The 24,759-nt window shown below is 47.3% G+C and overlaps 1 protein-coding gene across 4 annotated transcripts in view; it reads left to right on the forward strand.

Annotated features, from left to right (window-relative positions):
- The window catches only part of LOC117353586 (NFX1-type zinc finger-containing protein 1-like), a 299,791-nt gene that overhangs the window by 96,681 nt on the left and 178,351 nt on the right, over positions 1-24,759 (forward strand). For all 4 annotated transcript variants that reach the window (XM_033929706.1, XM_033929708.1, XM_033929705.1 and 1 more), the window contains one exon: positions 5,105-5,233. In XM_033929706.1, coding sequence (XP_033785597.1) covers positions 5,105-5,233 — 129 coding nt within the window. The remainder of the gene's footprint in view (positions 1-5,104; positions 5,234-24,759) is intronic.

A 24,759-nucleotide genomic window follows, 5' to 3' on the forward strand; every position in this document is an offset into this window, starting at 1 on the left:
GTGACATCAGGCTGCCAAGTGGTATAAATCATTATCTGAATATTTGAATAAGAAACCTAAAACAAGTTTAAAAGATATTTGGAGCTTTGAAACAAAGCAGCGGATTTCTGCTACACAATGGCCACGGATTTGGTCTTGGAGGATGAGATGTACAGCGTCAGCATCTATGAGACGGACTTGTTTTTTTTCTGTTACATAGAATCTTTTGAACCCCTGTTCATTTGCAAAAATTAGATAGTTCAAAGTCTAATAGATGCTGGCACTGTCATCTTGATATAGGGATGCTAGATCACATGTTGTACTTTTGTCTCTTAATATTAGGCTTCTGGAAGTCTATCTGGGGGAAAATTAATAGGATCCTGGAAACTTCCATTCCTTTATCATACGATTTGGTGCTCTTTGGAACTATATTACAACCCGAGTCTCCAATTTATGCAGCTAAGAATAGATTACTTCTTGTAATGACTGGGATTGCTATAGAAATGATCACAAAAAAACTGGAAGAATTGTGATCACACTTTTTGGTGGGAATCCCTGTGCTTATGTTATTGATACGAATGTATGAATTCGGAACTAAAGGGTCATGGTAAAAACTTCAATGAGATTTGGAGCCCATTAGCAAATTTTGTATCCATAAGGTGACCATACATCCCGCTTTGAATGGGACCGTCCCGTTGTCCCCACGCACAGCTTTGGGACTCTGAAATGTCCCGTTTTCACAAAGAGCGTCCCAAAGCTGTGTGTGGGGACAATAGGACAGGGATCTGAAGCAGTGTTCTTCCACCACTGGAGGTTTCAAGTTTGGAAGGACAGGGATCTGAAGTGGAGGGATCAGAAGCAGTGTTCTAACACAAAAATGTCCTGCCGGTCCGTGGAGATCAGGGGGCCCGATGAACTTGCCTGCATTAGTGCCAGTAGCGTCTGCGCAGGGATCAATTAGGCAGCCTTGGGGCTTTTGCTGAGTCACGGCCCGCCTCTGATGATGCAACTTCCTCTTTCCTCAGAGGTGGGCGCGACCCATCAAAGGACCCTAGGCTGCCTAATTGAATTGCTGCGCTGATGGTACTGAAAGCTACTGGGAGGGAAAGGGAGGAGAGGAGGGCAGAGGGGAGAACAAGAGGGACGGACAGTTGGATGAATCCCCGCTTCCCGGTATCGGCTCTGTTCTTGTAAGCCTGCCTTTGCTGGCAGCGGTGGGCAACATGGCCTGGGACCCGAGTCTTCCACATTGCATGCTGGAGCATGAAGTCAGCCTGCACTTTTCCCTGGGAGGGCTGCAATTGCCCACAAATGAAAGCAAATAGGGTCAGCCTCCAGTAAGATATTTGAACAGGAGTACAACCTGCACATGCACACTAAATCTCACATTTTACCCCCCTCTCCCCCCCCCCCCCCCCCGTTGGAGCTTCTTTCAGATCGCTGGTCTTTAGCTGAGCTCACATCCAGTGAGGAAGTAGTGAGCAGGACGTGAGGCGCTCAAAATGTAATTTGTTTGAACTGGAACTTCTCTCTTTTGCACTAGGGTCATTGCAATGATTGACCCGGACCACAAGTCACATAACTTGGCTCCTTTTGGAATGCTACAACAATCAAGACACCTGATTGTGGCCATCTAGGCATAACTTCCATGGAATGACCACAAGTATACCCCCCCAGACCTGTACTCCACTAATTTGGGGACCAGGCATTCTGACCCAGAAATTGTAATTGAAGACTGTTGCAGTTGTCATTTGATCAAGTGGCAAAACAGCCTTCATCTGCCAGTGTCAATGTATCACATGGTATCCTCAGTGGAAATATGTACTGGGGAGTTAGCTTAGCCCTCTAAAGCAGTATTCTTCAACCGCTGGTCCGTGGACCGGTGCCAGTCTACAAGATAATTATTTTATTTCCACCAGTCCATAGGTGTAAAAAGGTTGAAGAACACTGATCTACAGGTAACGCTTCTCCTTGCTTCGCCGACGCAGAAACAGATCAGATGCTTGCAGCAGCGAATGCACAAGCCTTTCCCCCAACATCAATTCTGATGTTGGAGAGGAAGTTCCAGGCCAACCAGGCAGCGATTGGCTGGCCCGGAACTTCCTCTTCGACGTCAGAATTGACGTCGGGGGAGGGGGCGGAGAGAAGACTTGTAAGCCTAGTGCTTGTGCAATGCAGTCGCTGCATGCGCCTTGATGTTGCTGGGTCAGGGAAGCAGAGTGGCTTGGCTAGGGTACGTTGGGGAAGCAGGCTGGCTTGGCTTGTCGGGGGGCAGGGGAAGCAGGCTGCGTCGGGGAAGCAGGGTGGCTTGGCTTGTTGGGGGCCAGGGGAAGCAGGCTGTGTCAGGGAAGCAGGGTGGCTTGGGGGGGCAGGGAGGCAGAAAGAAAGAGAAAGAAATGAAAGAGAGGATGCACAATCAGAAGGAAATGCAACCAGAGAGTCATGAAATCACCAGATAAAGGTAGGAAAAATGATTTTAATTTAAATTTAGTGAGCAAAATGTGTCACTTTTGAGAATTTATATCTGCTGTCTATATTTTGCACTGTATTTAATGGGATCCGGGAATGGATCTGGGGGGTCCTGTCCCGTTTTGGAAAAAAAAAAAAATGGTCACGTTATGTATCCACCAATTAATAGTCCAAGGCTTACATTTTATTGAGTTTTATACACATTTGGGTTGGGAGGGAAGGAGGAGGGGGGGAAGATGTCTATATTATTATTTGTTAGTAATAAGTGCTGTTATTTGGTGCCAATTGTTGTATTTCTGTATGCACTTTGTGTATGTTTTAAAATGAATATTTAATAATAAAAAAAGAACTAATGAAGATGAGGAAAGCTCTAAACCAGGGATCTCAAAGTCCCTCCTTGAGGGCCGCAATCTAGTCGGGTTTTCAAGATTTCCCCAATGAATATGCATTGAAAGCAGTACATGCACATAGATCTCATGCGTATTCATTGGGGAAATCCTGAAAACCCGACTGGATTGCGGCCCTCAAGGAGGGACTTTGAGACCCCTGCTCTAAACCATTTAGATGGCCTGTCTAAGCTGTCACAATTATTGCACTGAATAATGAGCATTTAGAAAGAATTTAAAAAGCATTTTGATTGCACATTGACATGTGTCCTAGGAGGATTACCGTATTTTCACGCATATAACGCATGCGTTATACACGATTTTTACAAACCGTGCATAACCTTGCACGTTATACGCGTGAGCGCGTTGTAGAAAATTTTTTTTACATAGTTCCCCCCCCAACGTCCTATTCACCCCCCCGCAGAACCGCTCGCATGCACCCGCACCCCCACCCCGAAGGACCGCTCGCACGCACTCCCACCCGCACCCCCACCCTGAAGGACCGCTCGCACCCCCACAGCCTCCCGACCCCCCCCCCATCATGTAGATGCTCCTACCGGTGTCCTGCTGCTTCCTCTTGGCGGTCCCGGCCCTTCTGTGAGCCCTGCGCCTGCGCTGCTTCCTCTTCCGGCGGTCCCGCCCTTTCTCTGACGTCAAGCCCTCTTGCCCCGCCGACTCCCCGACTCCCTGACACGATCGGGGCAAGAGGGAGCTCAAGCCCTCTTGCCCCAGCCAACTGCGGCACCCCCGACACGATCGGGGCAAGAGGGAGCTCAAGCCCTCTTGCCCCCCCGACTCCCCGACACGATCGGGGCAAAAGGGAGCCCAAGCCCTCTTGCCCCGCCGATTCCCCAACAATATCGGGCCAGGAGGGAGCCCAAACCCTCCTGGCCACGGCGACCCCCTACCCCCACCCCGCACTACATTACGGGCAGGAGGGATCCCAGGCCCTCCTGCCCTCAACGCAAACCCCCCTCCCCCCAAGACCGCCCCCCCCCCAAGAACCTCCGACTGCCTCCCCAGCCGACCCGCGACCCCCCTGGCCGACCCCCACGACACCTCCATCCCCCTTCCCCGTACTTTTGTGTAGTTGGCCGGACAGACGGGAGCCAAACCCGCCTGTCCGGCAAGCAGCCAACGACGGAATGAGGCCGGATTGGCCCATCCGTCCCAAAGCTCTGCCTACTGGTGGGGCCTAAGGCGCCTGGGCCAATCAGAATAGGCCCGGGAGCCTTAGGTCCCTCCTGGGGGCGGGGCCTTGGGCACATGGTCGGGTTGGGCCCAACCGGGTTTGGCGGGTTTGGCTCCCGTCTGTCCGGCCAACTACACAAAGGTACGGGGAAGGGGGGTGGGGGGTGTCAGGGGGGTCGGCCAGGGGGGTTGCGGATCGGCTGGGGGGGCGGTCGGAGGTTCTTGGGGGGGCGGTCATTGGGGGGAGGGGGGTTTGCGTCGAGGGCAGGAGGGCCTGGGATCCCTTCTGCCCGTAATGTAGTGCGGGGTGGGTGTAGGGGGTCGCCGTGGCCAGGAGGGTTTGGGCTCCCTCTTGGCCCGAACAACTAGCGGGGGGGGGGGGGGGGGTCGCCAGAGCCAGGAGGGCTTGGGCTCCCTCCTGGCTCGATATTGTCGGGGAGTCGGTGGGGCAAGAGGGCTTGACTTCAGAGAAAGGGCAGGACCGCCAGAAGAGGAAGCAGCGCAGACGCTGGGCTTACAGAAGGGCCGGGACCGCCAAGAGGAAGCAGCAGGACACTGGTAGGTGCTTCTACATGATGGGGGGTGGGGGTCAGGAGGCTGTGGGGGTGCGAGCAGTCCTTCAGGGTGGGGGTGCGAGCGGTCCTGCGGGGGGGGGGGGTGAATCGGACATCGGGGGGGGCATCAAGCTTTCAGGGTGGGGACAGGACTTCAAGGGGGAGAGGAGAGTCGGGGCGGGCGAAAGGAGAGTCAGGGTGGCCAGAGGAGAGTTGGGGTGGGCGGAAGGAGAGCCGGGCAGCGACGGGAGAGTCGGGCAGCATGCGCGATATACATTTGTGCGCGATATACAAAATTTTTTTACATATATTTCAGTTTCCCGCGCGCTATACCCGTGAGCGCGTTTTAAACGGGTGCGCGTTATCTATGTGAAAATACGGTATATATGAGAAACAGCTTTAAGGAGGTATTCAGTGGCATATGCCCTTCAGATTCAGACTAAACTTGTCAGAATGCAATCCAAAAATTCAGAGAAACAGTCGGTTATTCCATCCTCATTATTTTTGATAATATGCTCTCTCTAGGAAAAACTTACCTTGGCTTGAAGATCGTCAAGGCTCTCCTTGCTAATTCACACGTGTGGCAATCCAGTGGACAAAGCCCCATCCTTGTGGTATGCTATACAAACCATGCATTGGATCAGTTTCTAGAAGGTAATCTGCAGTTTTTGAGGCTTACGTTTTTCTGGTTTTCACTTTAAATTTGTAACATGAAAATTAATCTGCTGAATCAAAATATCTGGTCTCGAAATACCTGGTTTTAAAAAAAGAGGTTCTGTTTTAAGAGTTGGCTAAAAGTTTGCATGTAAAATTTACTTTCACAGTTGTTAAAGTAGACTGGCTGCTACGTCACTGTACTTAAATGCACAGAAAGTAAGTCAATAAGCCATAAGAAAAAAGAAATATATATATACAGTGATACCTTGGTTTGCGAGCATAATTCGTTCCAGAAGCAAGCTCGTAAACCAAAGTGCTCATATATCAAAGCGAGTTTCCCCATAGGAAGTAAGGGTAACTCGGATGATTCGTTCCACATCCCAAAAACAGACCACCACCATCCCCCGAGGCCACTGGTGCTGCTCGTTTCCAACCACCTGAGGGAAAATAAGGAAGACCTTCGTGAGAATGAAGGTGAAGACCCCCATGAGACCCCAGAAGAAATATTTGAGAGATACTGAGTTGCTGAATTGAAGCCTGATGAACAATGCAAGAACTCATATCTCTCTCTGTCAGCACAAATAATATGTTTTTGTGCATCTTTGCCCTAGAAACTGGCAAACACCTGCTGACTGTGACAGCATTAGATATTCTGGGACTTTCCAAGAAAGTGCTTGAGTCACAAAAAGAAACCCAAACCAAATAAATTTAGGTCAAAATGACTTACAAGAAGAAAACCAAACCACATGAATCTAGGTCAAAATGACTTACCAGAAGTCATACTAACCGCAGGTGAAAAGCGCTGATAGATCTACAATCAAGCCTAGGAGGGAGAGGGGCCCACTCTCAGGAATTATTGACCTTAGCATTAAAAATACATTGTCATGAGAAATAGAGAAGTCATATTTGACACCAGGTGACATCATGCTTCAATATGACTCAATGACCAATATGTATACCATATAATCAACAGAAATGACAAACATGACAATCCAATAGAAAGTGAGTATGTTATTTGTAACCAGGTAGTATTCTTGACTTTAGGCTACTGTGCTAGAGTATAAAAGTAGCATACCTGGTGACTTATGCTTCAGAATGGATTTTTAGCCTAACTTGCTAATACTATATCCTATTTAGATACTATTTTTATAGAAGCTGTCTTTTATTTATTACTATTAAACATATATTACTAGTGTTAAAGCCTGTTACAGTAACGGGTGCTAGAAAGCAGCCCCCTTTCCCTCTCCCCCTCCAGTTCCTCCCTGACTGTCTCTCCGTGGCCCCCCTACTGTTTTCCCCCCAAGCAAAGCTGTCTGCCTCCCAGCACACCCATCCCCCAAAGCCTCCACCTTTCCCTCTCCCCCCTCCAGTTCCTCCCTGACTGTCTCTCCGTGGCCCCCTTCTGTCTTCCCCCCCCAAGCAAAGCTGTCTGCCTCCCAGCACACCCCTCCCCCAAAGCAGCCTCCTTTGCTTCTCCCCCTCCAGTTCCTCCCTGACTGTTTCTCCGTGGCCCCCCTTCTGTCTCCCTCCCCAAGCAAAGCTGTCTGCCTCCCAGCACACCCCTTCCCCAAAGCAGCCCCCTTTCCCTCTCCTCCTCCAGTTCCTCCCTGACTGTCTCTCCGTGGCCCCTCTTCTGTCTCCCCTCCCAAGCAAAGCTGTCTGCCTCTCAGCACACCCCTCCCCCAAAGCAGCCCCCTTTCCCTCCCATCCGACCCTCCCTTCCTGCAATCTGGCCGGCTCCCTTAGTCCCTTGCTGCCCCCTTCCCTTGGTCCCGACAAACGTCCTGACTCCAGCAGCGGCCGCAACACTCTAAACACGCTGCTTCTCGGCCTTCTACTGCCCCGATTTGCTCTGCAGTATCGGGCAGAGCAAATCGGGGCAGTAGAAGGCCGCGAAGCAGCATGTTTAGAGTGCTGCGGCCACTGCTGGAATCAGGACATTTGTCGGGACCACAGGAAGGGAAGAGGGGCGGCGGCAAGGGACTAAGGGAGCCGGCCAGACCGTGGGAAGGGAGGGTCGGATGGGAGGCTGAACGGGGGTTCGGGTGTGCCTGAGAGAGGGGCGAAGACGCCGACGCCGACCGTTACAATTGGGGCCTTGACTCCCTTAGTTCTGACCGAAGTTATTTTTAAGTTCTAAACCGCAGTAGCGGCTTCTCTCACGATCCCTGCCTGCGTTGGAAGCCTTCTCCGACGCAGGTGCGGCTCGTGAGAGGAGCCGCCGCTCGCGGCTTAGAACTTAAAAATAACTTTGGTCAGAACATTACTTTGGGTTCCGCGATCGGGTCCTGTTTGGTCTGCCACTGCCTGGAGGAGCTGAAGAGCAGGGAGTCCCGCGTACAGATTCTCTGCCAGCCACTGTCACACCTAGGCGCGCATGCGCACTCCTGCAGCCACAGACCTACAGATCATGGAAGCACGCAGTTCAGAGTGCGCATGCGTGGCTAGGGTTTTATTATATTGATATACAGCAGTTGGGTTGTCGGTGTGAGATCATTCAAATTACATTGGAGGTTTAGCAGCACCTTCACACCCCACCCCGGGAACCGGCTTCTCTCCCTCCCGCAGCCCACCCCCAAACCCATATCTCCAGCGGACACTGGCATGCACCAACCCATAGGACATACGTGTGCCGGTTCTGAAAGAGCCTGCCGCGATGTTCTATGGGAGCCAGAAGGCCTTGAGCTGCGCAGATGCCCAAGGCCCCGCAGCAGCCTAGCATAGGACATGCCGGTGTTCCCTGGAGGTAAGGGTTTGGGGGTTGGCCGCGGGAGGGAGACAAGCCGGTTCCCAGGGTGGGGTGGGGTGACAAGCTCACTGATTGAGTCAACGCTCGTTTTGAGAGTTAAAGTTTGCTCGAGTGTTTTGCTCATCTTGCAAAATATTCGCAAATCGCGTTGGTTCACTGGTGAACAGAGTCAAGAACTTTAAAAGCAAGTGTCACAAAACAGATATTTGGGAAATATTTGCTAAAACTGAATAACTATTATCATGGCCAGAAAAAGTATTTGAACTACAAAAGAGGACAGGCTATCCTGGATGCTGTGCTTACATCGTGCATTGTGGTAGTAGGTCTGCCTGGAAACACTAATTTATCCAATATAAATACACTTGGGGATTAATTTGTAGAAGAGAAGATGGGTGGATCTGGAGTAACAGGAGAAAAGGGACTGAATTTGGGCAGTGTCACTGTAACAACCCCCTCTTGATAAAATTATTGTTAAGAATTACCAGCACATGGTGATGATAAAAAGCAGACCAACTTTTAGTCATTTTATTATTGTTTTGAAATACTCTACAGCAGTGTCTCAACCTATTCTTTGGTTGAGACACACTAGACAGGTGATGCATACATGAAACACTTAATGCATGACCTTCATGGATCTTTGGTCTGATATAATATAGCAGTTCTCATGGGTTAAGTATAAACGTTCTGCATCCACAAAAACCCACCAACGGATGCAGATTAGAATTAGCACATTTGTCCATGGAAGTTAAACCAAACCCCTCCCCCCAGATACATATTCAGATTCTTATGTCAATTAATAAATAAAATTGTCCACTACCAGGTAAATTGTTAATTCTAGCACGTCCCTTCTGGATTCTATACGCAAGTGTCCAATGTATTCCTGCGTTCTGGGGCTTGCAGAGAAGGTTATCATACCGCTGTTCTGAGCCATGGTGCGCCCTCACCTGGAGTACTACATCCAGCACTGGTCACCGTACATGAAGAAGGACACGGTACTACTTGAAAGGGTCCAGAGAAGAGCAACTTAAGATGGTTAAGGGGCTGGAGGAGTTGCCGTACAGCGAAAGATTAGAGAAACTGGGCCTCTTCTCCCTCGAACAGAGGAGATTGAGAGGGGACATGATCGAAACATTCAAGGTACTGAAGGGAATAGACTTAGTAGATAAGGACGGGTTGTTCACCCTCTCCAAGGTAGGGAGAATGAGAGGGCACTCTCTAAAATTGAAAGGGGATAGATTCAGTACGAACATAAGGAAGTTCTTCTTCACCCAGAAAGTGGTAGAAAACTGGAACGCTCTTCCGGAGTCTGTCATGGGGGAAAACACCCTCCTGGGATTCAAGATGAAGTTAGACAAGTTCCTGCTTAACCAGAACGTATGCAGGTAGGGCTAGTCTCAGGGCGCTGATCTTTGACCAGAGGGCTGCCGCGTGAGCGGACTGCTGGGCACGATGGACCACTGGTCTGACCCAGCAGCGGCAATTCTTATGTTCTTAAATCCACACACTTTTCTCACCATGTGCTCCTCCTACTACTGAGAGAGAGACAGAGCCCCCTGCAGTTTCAATTTCTGAAAGTGATCCATGCAGAAATCTTTCTTATCTGATCTGCTCTGCATTTTTTCTTATTTTTTTGATTAAAGATAGTTTTCAGTGACTTGGGTGCCATGAGAGCCCTTGCTATGGTCTATAGAGCTGCACAGGGAAGATGGAAATCCTGAGGAACCCACGGGGATCCCATGGGTTCCCCCCTTGGGTCGCAGGGATTCCATGGGGACTCCCCTCATGGTCTCAGGAATCCCGCAGGGTTGGAGGCAGCTCGAGCCAAGAGGTTCATTTTTTCCTGCCTTCAGCACGTACACGTAGCCAACCGGAAGTCTTCCCCCAACGTCAGAGCTGATGTCGGAGGGAGAGCTTCGCGTCAGTCAAGTGCAGCGTGCAGGGCAGCCCACTGACATTCCCGTCCCCCCACTTCGCCCTACCAGCTTCTCCTCCTCTCCTTTTTTGTTAAAAAAAAAATTTCCTTTTTTTTAAAAATTTCTTTGCTTAAAATGGTGGAGGTGACGTCAGCGTGGCTCTCTCTTCCTCGCAAGGACTCCATTTGACAGAAATCGATTCGCTCGATGGATCAGGTGAATCCTTTTGCTGCGGTCGATTGCAGTGTAGTCAATTTCTTGCCGAATCTACTGTGGCGCTGACACAGAGGGGCAGGGGTGAAGCCGGAGGTGGCATCTGCTTAGGAATGGGTTTTTTTTGTAAATTTGGTGATGAGAGACAAAGAAGAGAAAGAGGCAGGCAATGGTAACCCGTGGGCGAGGAGCCCATGAAAATAAAAGCCTGCGGGCTAATGTTTTTCTAGTAAGATGTGGAAGAGAGAAATGGGGGAAAGCAAAGAATAAAGGAACGTTTTTGAAGGATGAAAATGGGAAAATAGCTGCTTTGAGGTGTTGATTACTATGTGGCCTAGCTCAATAAAAGCTCTAGTGAAGTCATGCTTCTTCCCTGTTAATTCACTTACTGTTAGCCTAATGAAAAGGAAAACTTTTCGGGTTGTGTAATTTCTGAAAATATTGTATTAGTTTTATGTGTTTCATGGTTAGTGGTTGTTCACACATGCACAATGGTATGAATGGACGTGCTATTATAAAAAGAGAGCATCTTTCAAAATAGTGCATTGCTGTTTCAGGAATTATCAAATGAAAAACCATGAAATTTGATTTTTTTTTTTTTTCTGCTTGCTTTTGTTCGTTAATAGCATGCAAACATAGGATATCATTGACATTTCCATGACAGCCCATCCCTATGATGGTGTGTAACCCCCTCCCTTTATTATAGTGGGTTAGGCAGCTGCCTAGTCCCTGCCTCGGATAGTGGGATGAAGGAGACACATAGAATTTATTTGTTGATGACCACAGCCAGGGCCAACTATGCAATTGGCAAGCAAACGCGGGACACAAAGGGGGTTGAACGTGTGAGACAAACGTGGGACACAGAAGGGGTCAAACGCAGGACACAGAAGGGGTTGAAAGTGGGAGGCAAACATGGGACAGAAGGGGTCGAACATGGGATGCAAACGCTGGACACAGAAGGGGGTAGGGAGTGCGTTTTTGGACACAGAAGGCACGAACTTGGGAGAGAGGATGGAGGAAGGGAGGGAAAGAGATGCTGAGTTGGGGGAGGAAAGAGAAAGGGAGAATTGGGTGTGGGTGTGTCAGTGAGAGGGAAAGAGAGATGGTCATGTACACGGGGAATGGAAGAAAGGAGAATTTTTGGTCATAGGGAGGGAGTGAGGTACAGATGATAGGGAAGAGAAAGATGAGAGTGAGAAATGTGGTGGAAAGGGATGCAAGAGGGAGGAATGTTGGACAGTGGTAAAGGGAATGGAGGGAGAGATGAATGGAGGGAGAGATGTGGCATGGTGCTGGAGAGGGGTGATAGAACAGAAGGAGAAATGTTGAGCATGGGGCTGGTGGGCAGGCACGAAAGATGAGAAAGGGATAAATGCTGGATCATGGTAGGAGGAACCAATGGACAGCAACAGAAGAATTTACAGAAGATGGGAAAGCGGAAAAAAGAAACTGGGACCAACTTGATGGAAAAATAAATCTCCAGACAACAAAGGTAAAAAAACCAGAATTTATTGACTAAAATATGTTAGCTTTGGGAAATGTATATAGCAGATGTCTTTGTATTGTGTTCAAAAGAAAAGGAAATGCATTTCTGGTTTTATTTCTACAGTGCTGAAGTACTTGCTAACTCTTGCAGTGGCTGGTGGGGATCCCCAAGCATCGCTAGCAGAGACCTCCTCTAGAGACGGTCAGAACTCCCCTCTACCAAGTGCAGCAGTCGCTGGCAATATCGATGAGCCACTGAGGTGCCAGCATCTGTGACTTAGGGATGCTCTTCTGCCTGCCAAGCTTGGCAAAAGGGACCCCCGGCCAACTGCAGAGGAAGTCCTCAGCTTGGGGGACCTCATCAGCTGAGTATTTATATTTTATATTTACATTAGAGGCTCTGGTAAAAACCCGTTTACAAAGAATGTATGTATTAGTATTTCCAAATTAATAAAGTGTCTTTGCTTATTTGTAAATGGGTCTCTACCACAGCCTTTAATTCAGTAGCAAAATTAAATGAAATAACTACTTCTGAAGTTTATAGGGACGGATGTGGACGTATTTGATTCCAGCGGGGACGGGTTTGACTCCTAGCGGGGATGGACTGAGACGGGTTTGATTCTACCAGGGATGGGCAGGGACGGGTTTGATTTCTGTCCCCACGCAACTCTCTACTATGGTCTTCAACCAAAAGAAAGCAAACATTTTCCATGGAGCTTCATTGCTTCACAGAGAAATCGGTGGACCTGTGGAGCCAGCCTGCTATGTGCCACCTTTCTCAGAGTCTGTCCACCTGGGAGCTAGCTTGCCTTCTGACCTTGTCAGAGGTTTAAGCGCAAGCTGGGTGCTTCCTGAGTAATAGACCTTTGGGGTTTCAGGGCGCAGGCTGTGTTTCCCACCCCCAGTCACGTGGAGAGATTCCAAGGGGACAGGTTTCGGTCTGAAGATCTTAAAGCTGGGTCCTTTTGGAGAATTTCTGAAGCAGAAAATCATTTTCCTCCATTTGACTGCAGTAGAAAGAGCTGACCGGCAAGGTATTTCAGTGATTGTGAATACACTTCCTTTATTTCCTTTTGGAGCATCAGGAATGGTCTGTAAAACATGTCGTTTTAAAGGGTTTCTGAGGGTAGGGTTCAGGTCTCCCATCTCCCCAAACTCCAAATCACTATTTTTTTATATTTGAAAATTGTTTTTGTTGTTTAAGCGCAAATTCACTGGCGGAAGCCATCTTGGATTTTTATCATTCTTTTTTTCTAAGCTTAAATTCTGCCTCCTTGATTTTTGCTTAAAATCGGTAAGGATGGACTCCTTAGCCCCTAATCTGTTGCCCACATGTTTTGGATTGCACCAGATTGCTGGCAGAGAAGCGTCCATGTACCCCATGCTTCAGCATGCTGGCGGGGAGAGGGTGGGAGCTTTGGGCCTAGCTTCCTCTGAGTCCTTGAGGGCTGAGGAGCTGGCATGGGTCCGGGCTCTGGGCAGAAAATCCCTCCCAATGTCCGTTTTTGATAGTTGTGCCAAGGGCTTGCACACCGACTAGGGGTACTTCTTCCTAGCAGCGCCAGCGATTCAGTCAGGCCCAGCAGCTGCCCCAGGATGGTGTGTTTTCTCCGGATGCTGCTCAGCTCTTGTGGCGAGCATATTCCACGAACCCAGCTCATTTGAGGTGGCAGGTAAATGCATCTCCTTCTTCAAACCAGGTCTCTTCATTGGTGATGCCCCTTTGTAGGGTTTATTTATGCCGGCTTCCATGGACTCAGATTACCTTAGATTTCATAGGGATATTATACCTATCCTGTGTCCTGACACTGCTTCCAAACTGGATGATGCTGATGACCTTTGCAAGTTCAGATCTGGGTGAGGACCCTTCCATCTGCAGGCTCTTCAAGTCTTATCTTTCTGCAATTTCATCACAGATGCCATGAAGCCATGAAAGAGCTCAAATTGGAATCTCAACCTTCTACATCGAAGTGTTAGGTCTTGAGTCACTCTGATGCTCTGACCTCCTTTTTTCAAGCATATGCGGGGTTCACAGGCTTGGTTACTGTGCAATGGGATGCTCTCAAGAGTTCTTTCCAGCTACTGAAGCTATGTCTAGGTTTTATCCTGTGACTCCTGAATTTCAACAATTTGGGTTTTTTAGCAGTCCAAGGGGGATTCTGCAGTGGCGCAAGTTTCCAAGCGCATGGCCCTTCTAGTGATGGAGGTGTGATGCTTAAAGACTCCCAAATAGAGAATGACACAGGGACAATTTTTTCCTCATCCCCATGGGAACTCATTTTCCCATCCTGTCCTGGCATGTTCTTTTCCTGTCCCTGCCCCGTTTCTGCAAGCTCTGTCCTCATTTGCACAAGCCTCAAAGCCCCGTGTCATTCTCTACTCCCAAGCTTGCAGAGTGGACAATATCTTGAAAAAGCCTTTTGATGTGGCTTTCTCAGGTATCAAGGCTGCATGTCGCACAAGATGGCGCCGAGTGCCCTCTACAGAGGAGGATATCTGTCCCCAGCTGGTGATGGAAGGTGTGGATTATATGATGATGCCCTCTATGATATCATCATATGAGTTCTCTGTAAGGTCTTGACTTATGCAATGTCAGCACATCGGACTCTTTGGATCCATCATCGTGCAGGTGATCCTGCCTCTAAAGCAACTCTGATCAGACTCCCCTTTCAGGGTCAGCTACTTTCTAGTAAAGGTCTGGATGATCTCATGGCCAGAGGGGTGGATCGCCACCCTAAGTCTCTTCCTGAAAACAAGTCTCGGTGTCTTTCAGGAGGGAATCGTAATACTGTTGTCCCTCCCACGGTTTCATCAAGGTTCTTAGGGCTCTTTGACCCAAAGAGATTCTAAAAGATACCGATCACATTGCAATTCCACTTCCAGACGTCCACAGCAGGGATGTCAAATGTCGGTTCTTGAGGGCTGCAATCCAGTTGGGTTTTCAGGATTTCCCCAATGATTATGCATGAGATCTATTAGCCTACATTGAAAGCAGTGAATGCAAATAGATCTCATGCATATTCATTGGGGAAATCCTGAAAACCTGACTGGATTGCGGCCCTTGAGGACCAACATTTGACACCTTTGGTCCATAGGGAGGAAGACTTAGGAGCAATGTTAGGAAATTCTTCATGGAGAGGGTGGTAGATGCTTGGAATGCCCTCCCAAGGGAAGTGGTGTAGAGGAAAACGGTGATGGAATTCAAAAAAGCATGGGATAAAAATAGAGTATCTCTAATTAGAAAACAAAGGATGTAAATGAAGAACTAAATAGAAACATAGAAAATGACGGCAGAAAAGGGCCAAAGCCCATCAAGTCTGCCCACTCCAGTGACCCTTCCCCCATGAGTTTGCTCACCAACCTCCTGCCCTTACCTCATTAGAGATTCCACATGAATATCCCATTTATTTTTGAAATCTGCCACGCTGTTGGCCTCAATCACCTGCCGTGGGAGTTCATTCCAGTGATCGACCACCCTCTCAGTGAAGAAATACTTTCTGGAGTCCCCATGAAATTTCCCTCCCCTGATTTTCAGCGGATGCCCTCTGGTGGACGAAGGTCCCATAAGACGAAAGATACTAAGTGTAACCTCCTCCTCCTCAGACTGAGATAAAAGGTATCCCTCTTGAAATAAGATTTATTTTGTAGTCATGAACACCGAGGGTTAAATTGATACCTTTCCCCAGGAGAAAGAGTGAATTACATAAAAAAATAATAATGAATATAATAATAAAATGTAATGTAACCTGGAAATAAAAAATGTTAATTAAACCATAAACAAAATAGATATAAAAAAGCACTAAAGATTCAAAATTTAATATAGAAATAAAATTTAATAAACAAATGCTGTATATCAAATCTAGACAAAAAAATTCTACTTCTCCTCTGTATAGTTCTTAGAGGTTTTTCAGGTTAGGGTATTTGAGGCTTTAAGTCCTTTCTATGTAAGGGTACCACGTTGGCGCGCTGTTGCTAGCAGACTCTCTCTTCCTGAAACCAACCTACTACTCTAACTAAAACAAATCAATAAGGGAAAACCCTATCCTACATCTAGAAACCCTATGAATACCTAACATATTTTCTAAGCTAGAAAAAAACCCCAGATAATTAATGTTCCCTATACTATTTTCCTTCCCAGAATTTCCTATATCTCAAATCAAACACATAAAAAAATAAAATTCTCAATAAACTTTACAGCAGATATTCTCAGAAAAAGGTTTCCAAAACAGTTTACAAACTTTCCTTCACTAATGGTTTATCACAACATTTCACATGAATCAGTCACATAACCTTTCATAAAATCTCCTCCCAAAATCAGCACCACTCAAACATTTCCCAGAAGATTTTCACAGAACAGCACAAAAAAATCTCTTCAGACTCTCAAACAATTACCAGCATCAATACCAAACTTCAGACCTTAACCAGAATTTCACAATCCTTCACAAACTCAAATAAAAACCACCATAATTACCTTCTCACAAGGCACAGAAACCAAAACACCTACACACAGATCCAAGTCACCCTCCCAACTATCAAATCTGACAGTTAAAATGTTCAGACAGCTGATGCTGACCTCTGCATGAGGTCCGCAAACCTGTGTAGGAAATCAGCAACATACCAAAATTGCACCAATACAAAAGATACACAAACCAAACCTCTCAAAATAGGAAAAAAACACAGTTCATACATTCCAGATCCTCTCTGCTTCAAAAACCCTTCAAAATCTTCTTTAAACCCTGTTTTTCACACTCAAGTAACTTTTAAACTTTTAACCCTGGTTACATAAGGCTGGTATTGGACAGACCTGCATGGGCTGTATCCCATATGTGGTGATTCGGTGTAGGGTGGGCTGGGATGGGCATCAATGTGAACTCCACTAATATGGAACATGAGGATGTTGCTGGCCAGACTTTACGGTAGAAATCCTGCAAACAACGGGATGGTTAGATAGGCTGTAGTGAGCTTGAAAGGCAACTTCAGCATTTGGAACCTAGGATAATACAGACTTTTACCATCTACGGCCTAGAAATATCAAAGAAGAGACAAGTTAATTGAAGGATCCCTAGCCAGCTGCTATAACTGGGTCACGGTGTATATGAAGAAACTCCATCTTAGATCAGTGGGTTGTAAAACTAAAAACAGCAACCTGAGACTCCATATTATTGTTTTGAGATATCACAGTACTGTATGTAGGCCTGTTCTTTGTATCTGCCTTGGTACCAGTCACGGCCAGGGGGCAACAGGATGCTGCTGTTAGCTAGCTTTGATGTATAGACTATAGGATGGATTTATGGCTTTGTTTTTCTCTCTGCTCTTACCTTTTTGGCCAGAGCTGGTTATACCAGTTTGGACTGACTAGGACCCTATATAACCTTTGTGTCCGAGACTCTCGGGGTCCTCTGTTTTATATAGCTAGTTCTGTTCAGAGGTCCAGCATATATGCTTGTAATAAAAGCCTTTTTTTCATCTCCTCAGTCTCTGGCTCAAGTCTCTGCACTACTGACGGAGGTACCTTATCCAAAGAGGCACTTTCATTTGGCGCAGCCAAACAAGGACTTGATCTACAGACTTGAGCCTGTTTGGCACGATCGTCTCCCTCGGAGGATTTCAAACCTTGCCTCCTACGAGACACGTAATAGCCGGCATTAGCCTGGTGGTTGATCAGGAACGGTTTCTCGTCGAAGGCAACGGATTGCACCTCGAGAAGGAACGAATCGGTGCAGATTTCTGGCTCCTGGTTTTGTTGTGCCGGTACCGGACCTGTCTTGGTAAGTGAGAAGTTGATTCCTTCTCTATCCTGTCTCTACCTCTTCTGTCTAGTAACTTCTTAATCCGTTGTGAAGCACAGGGAGGTATATAGGATTCTGGTTTCTGGAAATTGGAACTTTTGTTGGGTGCATATATAGATTGTATAATATGGGTCAGAGCACCACTGAGCCCCTTCAGATCATGCTTAAACATTTTACAACCGCCTTTTCTGGCGATTATGGCGACCCTAAGATGACAAATTCTACCCTCACTAAATTTTGTGTATATGAATGGCCCACTTTCGGCGTAGGATGGCCCCCCGAGGGTACTCTGGACTTGAATATTATACGTCAGGTATATATCCGTGTCACCAGTCCCACTGAGGGACATCCTGATCAGTTCCCTTATATAGATAGTTGGTTGGATACGGTCCGACTAAAACCTTCCTGGCTCAAACCCCAATTGGACAAAGCTACCCTAGCGCATGTAATGGCCCTCCGGCGGAAGGTCCAGGAAAACTGCCCTGTTTTATCCGAGCCTATAGATAATGGACCGGATCCGTTGGAACCCTCAGCGCCCCCACCTTCGTACACCCCTCGACCCGATTTGAACGTTCCTGTCGGTCTTGATGACCATGATATTCAAGATAAAACAGTGGTATACATTATTTTAAACAGAATGGGTCTAGAGATAATAAGGAAAGTGTTTTCTTTCTTTTATTTTTATTTTTATTTTTTTTGTTGTTGTTGACTGTCCCTCTTTTTCTTCTTACAAGAGGGGGAAATACATAGCGTACATAGTCCTGCTTTTCATCATGAGATGTAACATCTCAACCCTGCCAGTTATGGCAGGCTTGCAGAAGCTGATATAATACAATGCAATTTTTATTTGGATAATTATGGAGAATCAATGTTAACTGAGTTTGATTACTAATAAAACAAAACACAGTCATGCTTGGACTGGATTAACTCTCCTAATCTTATGGTTTAGCACCATTTAGATAAATTCAAAGCAACAAAACAAACACCCAAACATTTTCCCTTTGCCCTATAGCTTTTCTTCCATCTACCGTGTTTCCCCCATTATAGGACCTCCTCCTTTAGTAAGACACCCCCCTTTTTTTCCCCACCTGTGAAATATAAGGCCCCCCCCCCCGAAAATAAGGCACTATTTGGCAAGCATGTCTTGGCGATCCAGAGTACTGGTACAGTACCGTATGCGTGGTCACACAACTTCCTGCTTCCGCTGTCCAGGAAAACAAGCCCAGGAACAGCCTCTGTACACCGAGGCCCTAATTCTCCAAAAGTGCATCCCGATTTTAGGCAGCTGTAGACGTCCTACAGCTGTCTAATCAGCCAATCGGGATGCACGTTTAAAAAAAAAAAAATGCTCCCCAGGCAGGCCGCCCGGGAGAGGCGTCCTATACTAAACGCCGATTCTGTAACCGGCGTCTTTAGAGAATCGGGTTAAATTAGACGCGGCCGCTATACTTAAGGCAGCAAGGGATCTCCCTGCTGCAATATGTATAGCGGCCGCGGTTGTTGCGGCCGCCTGTCCCATCACCGACAGGAGAATGCCTAACTCCTCCTGTTGGAACCCCGAGCCCCCTCCCCCCCAAACTCGTAATCGCCGACAGGAGGATGCCCAACTCCTCCTGTCGGAACCCCGGACCCCCCTCCCCCCCCCAAACTCGTAATCGCCGACAGGAGGATGCCCAACTCCTCCTGTCGGAACCCCGGAACCCCATCCCCCCAAACTCGTAATCGCCGACAGGAGGATGCCCAACTCCTCCTGCCGGAAAGCCCAACGACCCCCCGCCCCAACTAATCTCCCTCCCCCAACTAACCTTTCAATGTTGGTCAGCTGGACAGGTCTTGCTGCCGTCCAGCCGACGGGTCTGCCTCGTGGAAATGAGACGGCACGCCCCTTCCCGGCTCATCCCCGCTAAATCTAAGGCCTGATTGGCCCAGGCTAGGCACCTTGGCCAATCAGGCCTTAGGATTAGTGGGGATGGGCGGACCCGCTATGCCTAAGGCCTGATTGGTCCAGGCTTCTACAGCCTGGGCCAATCAGGCCTTAGATTTAGTGGGGATGGGCCGGGAAGGGGCGTGTCGTCTCATTTCCACGAGACAGACCCGTCGGCTGGACGGCAGCAAGACCCGTCCAGCTGACCAACATTGAAAGGTTAGTTGGGGGAGGGAGATTAGTTGGGGCGGGGGGTCGTTGGGCTTTCCGGCAGGAGGAGTTGGGCATCCTCCTGTCGGCGATTACGAGTTTGGGGGGGAGGGGGTTCCGGGGTTCCGACAGGAGGAGTTGGGCATCCTCCTGTCGGCGATTACGAGTTTGGGGGGAGAGGAGGGTCCGGGGTTCCGACAGGTGGAGTTGGGCATCCTCCTGTCGTCGATTACGAGGTTGGGGGGAGGGGGGTCCGGGGTTCCGACAGGAGGAGTTGGGCATCCTCCTTTCGGCGATTACGAGTTTGGGGGGGAGGGGGGGAGGGGTTCCGACAGGAGGAGTTAGGCATTCTCCTGTCGGTGATGGGACAGGCGGCCGCAACGACAGCGGCCACTATACATATTGCAGCAGGGAGATCCCTTGCTGCCATAAGTATAGCGGCCGCGTCTAATTTAACCCGATTCTCTAAAGACGCCGGTTACAGAATCGGCGTTTAGTATAGGACGCCTCTCCCGGGCGGCCTGCCTGGGGAGCATTTTTTTTTTTAAAAACGTGCATCCCGATTGGCTGATTAGACAGCTGTAGGACGTCTACAGCTGCCTAAAATCGGGACGCACTTTTGGAGAATCAGGGCCTTAAATGTTTTTCTGGTTTGTGATACAGTTTTTTCTGGTTTGTGATACAGCTTTTCTGGTTTGTGATGACCTGTACCATATACAGGTAATAAATGTCTTTTTTTCAGCAATAAATGTGTACTGTATTCTTCTTCATGGAAAAATAAGACATCCCCCTGAAAATAAGACCTTGTGCATATTTTGGAGTTTTTAAAAATATAAGACAGTGTCATATATTCGGGGAAACAGGGTATGTCCTCTTTCCTTTCCTCCTTGAAGTTCTTTTTTTTTTTCCCTGTTTCTTATATGTTTAATTCTGGGTTTGTAGAGGTTTTTTTGTAATTTTTTATTGTTTTCTTCACCCTTATTTTTATTGTTGTCAGAGGCTTAGTATTTGAAATTTAATCAACTTTTTGCCATACTTGTCAAATTGATAAAACAAAATCTCTGGGGACACCTGACAAGACACAGAGAACGAGAAATTGGTGATGTTGAGAAATTACCCGGGGAGATGGAAAAAGCATTTAGGTTGGAAACCTGGGAAAGGTTGGTAAAGCAAGTCAGCATGATTGTTTTGCCAAAAGTTGCAGACAGGATAATGTAAGTTGCTTAACAGGGTAAAATGCATGTGGCTAAGAATGTGAGTTCGCACTGATGAACGAGAATAAGGACTGTGATTTTAGATATATGTTGCGTGCAGTGGATTTGTTACAGGCAGTGAGTAATTTAAAGAGAGTTGAGCCAGATATTTACGTGTTCTCGCAGTTGTAAAAGTGTGTCTGCTGGTAATAAAAAAAGAAAAAAAAAACCTGGCAGGGTAGGGGGGATGGTTCAGGGGACCTCCATTGGTCGGAGGGCATCCCTCCAATTTTCTCTCATGGTGGGGGGAGAGGGGGAGAGATTCCCGGAGCTGCATTCTTCTGGGGTCATTGGGAAGGGCCGTCATCGGTGGTGGGGGACTTTTTTTCCTTTTTTTTTATGGGACAGATGCTTTGCATGTGTAGCACACGCAAAATATCTGTGCTATTCTAAAAAGCTGAAAAAATCCAGGCAGACCTGTCGTTTTTTTTCGTATAGCTAAAATCCCTGTTTTTTGGTTTGTTTGTTTTTTTTGCATAGCCAAGCGGTGTTAGTGCATCAATCGCTTGGCTATTTTGCGTGGGGTTTTAGCTAATTTGCATGGCCAGATCAGAAAATGGGTGATAGAGGGGCAAAACATGCGGTGAGCCTTTTTGTGCATCGGGTCGGTAAAAGCGATCGTCACTAAAGCTATGAAAACAGGTTTAGTGACGATTGCTGACTTTAGTGCATCTAGCTCTATGTTGGGAATTGCTGCCCAGGAATAGGATCTAGGTGTCATTGTTGAGGATGCTTTGAAACCCTTGGCTCAATGTGCGGTGGTGGCAGCTAAGAAAGCAAATAGAATGTTAGTAATTATCAGGCAAGGAATGGAAGACAAAAATAAAAATGTTATAATGCCCTTGTATCGCTCTATGGTACGGCTGCAGCTTGAATTCTGTGTGGAGGTCTGGTTACCGTATGTGAAAAAACATATAGCGAAACTAGAAAAGGTACAGGGAAGGGTGATGAAAATGATAAAAAGGTTTGGGATGACTTCCCTATGAGGAGAGGCTAAAGTGGCTAGGGTTTTTCAGCTTGGAGAAGAGACGGCTCAGGGGTAGAGAATGACACGAGGCAAGTTTTACCCCGTCCTAGCAGGAACTCAATTTCCCTGTCCTGTCTCAGCAAGTTTTGTCACTGTCCTTGTCCCTGCCCCATTCCTGTAAGTGCTGCCTTAACCCACAAGCTTCAAACACTTTTGATTTTAAAGTTTTTGAGGCATGTGCAGATGAGGACATAGCTTGCAGGAATGGGGCAGGGACAGGAAATGAACTCACCGGGACAAGAAAATGAGTTCCCGCGGGGACAGGGAAAAGTTTGTCCCCATGTCATTCTCTACTCAGGGGTGATATGATAGAGGTCTATACAATACTGAGTGGAGTGGAAAGGGAAGATGTGAATTGCTTGTTCACTCTTTTTCCAAAAATACTAGGGGGCATACAATGATGCTACTCTGTAGTAAATTTAAAACAGACTGGACAAAATATTTTTTCACATAACGTGCAATAAAAATCTGGAATTTGTTGCCGGAGAAAGTGGTGAAATCAGTTAGCTTAGCAAGGTTTATAAAAAGGTTTGGATAATTTCCTGAAAGAGAAGTCCATAGGCCATTATTGAAATGCTTATTCCTAGGATAAACAGCATAAAATCTGCTTTACTACTTGAGATCTAGCTTAGGTACTTGGGACCTGGGTTGGCCACTGTTGGAAACAGGATATTGGGCTTGATAGACCTTTGGTCTGTCCCAGTATGGCAATTCCTATGTTCTTATAAGAAGCCCAGAATTTAAGCTGAAACTCTTCTTTCTTTCTTTTTTTTTTTTTTTGTTACATGTCTAATGAGGAAAGTGTTTGTCATCACCCAGTTTGAAGTTGTTTTACTAAGTTATCTGGATTTTATGTTTAAAACAATGACTGTGAGTGGGAAGTAGGGAGAAAGATGGCTGAAGCTAGAAAAGTATTAAGCTGGAAGTTTGACTACCAGCCCAGTAAATCTGCTTGGAAGATGACCCCTATCTTGGCACGTACAGTTAGGATTTGGGGTGCAATCAAGCATGTGTTTGCTCATAGCTCCTTTGACTAATAATGCCTATGCTGCTGGTTATACATCTGCATTAGTGTTAGTTGTTTGGCGAATAAAGGGAATGAAATTTGTTGGTCAATTGTGGGAGGACAGGTGACTTTTTGCAGATCAGAGAGACTCTGGGTAAACTATGTACCGTATTTTTCGCTCCATAAGATGCATCCTAGATTTAGAGGAGGAAACAAGAAAAACAACATTCTGAACCAAATTCTCCCTGCTGGGCTCTGCACCCTGTCCCCCCTCCCTGCCAGGTTCTATACCCTGTCCCTCCTATGATGGTCTAGTGGTAGGCTGGGACAAGGCACAAGGCAGGCAGACCTAGTGGCTGGCAGGCAAATAGGGACAGGGCAGGCCTAGTGGCTGGCAGGCAGGTAAGGACAGGGCAGGTAGGCAGGCCTCCCCCTCCCAGGCAGCCCCCCCAGGCAGGCAGGCAACCTCCCAGGTAGGCAGGCCTACACCTCCAAGGCAGGCATCCCCTCCCAGGCAAATCAGATCTTTACCTGAAGTAATCTACAAAACTAAGTAAGTGCAAGATGTCACAGTTGTATTTTAATATGATTGTGTTTATTTAATGGATGTTCTTTTTTTTTTTTATATATAATATTTCTTTATTGAGCAAACCAGTACACACATAACATAACAGAGTAAAGGGACATCCATCAATCCAGAAAATAAATCGCCCTACCGGGCATACAGAGAAAAGGTCATAAACACAACCAAGATCAGATGTCTCAGGAACAAGAGGTGCTCAATACAATTTTCCATGTAAAACCCTCTGAAAACCCCCCCCAGGACATATCGTAGCACCCCAATACTATAACATACATTAGAATACACCGTAGAAAACCGGATCCAAACCTCCCCCCAACCCCCTCACCCACCCCTACTCCCGACCTGTGAAATATATATATGAAATACAAAAAATAGACAAAATGGGGAGGAAAACTAGCTCAAAAAAGGAAGAAAAAGAGGAAAAAATAAAGAGAAAGAGAAATGAACCCCATAAGAGAATCCAAGTAAGAATGAGTCTGAAGAGGGAGAGTACAGAAGAGGACAGAAAACCCCAGTAGATGCTAACAGTTCAATAGTAGACTCCTCTCGCGATGAGGAAGGGACAGCCAATACTCCTCCCATACATCCTGAAATCGAGACCACCTTCATTCATCCCGAGTGCCCGCAGCCCGTCTTTCCAAGAGATCTAAGTCATAAAGAGACCCCTGCCATCAAGAGAAAAAGGGGGCATGTGGCTCTCGCCAAAAAGTCAAAATGGTTTCTTAGCCAGCAAAAGGGCCTTAGAAATCAACTGCCGCTGCCCAACAGTGCAACCATGAAGCTCCGCCTCCTGGTAAAAAAGAGCTACACAGGGGTTACAGCTCGGGAGCCCATGAACCAAGGAGGACAAGAAGATCCAAACATGCTGCCAAAAGGCTCGCACAGAGGGTCTCTCCCAAAACATATGCCCCAGGGAAGCAGGATTTCGACTTCAAGAATAAATGGGATATCCACGTGGGATCCCTACGAGGGTCGAGTAAAGGAACTAGGTCATTAGCATTCAGACTTAATGGGGTGGGTCAATAGAGTGGGCAGACTTGATGGGCTGTGGCCCTTTTCTGCCGTCATCTTTCTATGTTTCTATGTTTCTATGATTTACGGGACATTTGGGGCACCCCGCATGAGCTGCAATACTGGCCCGGTGTGCTCTGTGAGGGGAGATAAAAGCTCTGTGAAGGAATTTATATTCTTGTTCCCTATGTAACATGTTACATGATATGGTGCGCAAATGGACAAAGCAGCGAGAGATCAATGCAAACGGAACTATGCAGCCCAAGTCAGCACTCCATGCCCCTGCCAATCAATCAGCCTGTTCGGGTCTGTAGGGGGGGGGGGGGGCCCCAGAGCATCAACATAATAGCGAAGACGTGG

This window comes from Geotrypetes seraphini, chromosome 2 (genome assembly GCF_902459505.1).
Source record: "Geotrypetes seraphini chromosome 2, aGeoSer1.1, whole genome shotgun sequence".
NCBI classification, from domain to species: domain Eukaryota; kingdom Metazoa; phylum Chordata; class Amphibia; order Gymnophiona; family Dermophiidae; genus Geotrypetes; species Geotrypetes seraphini.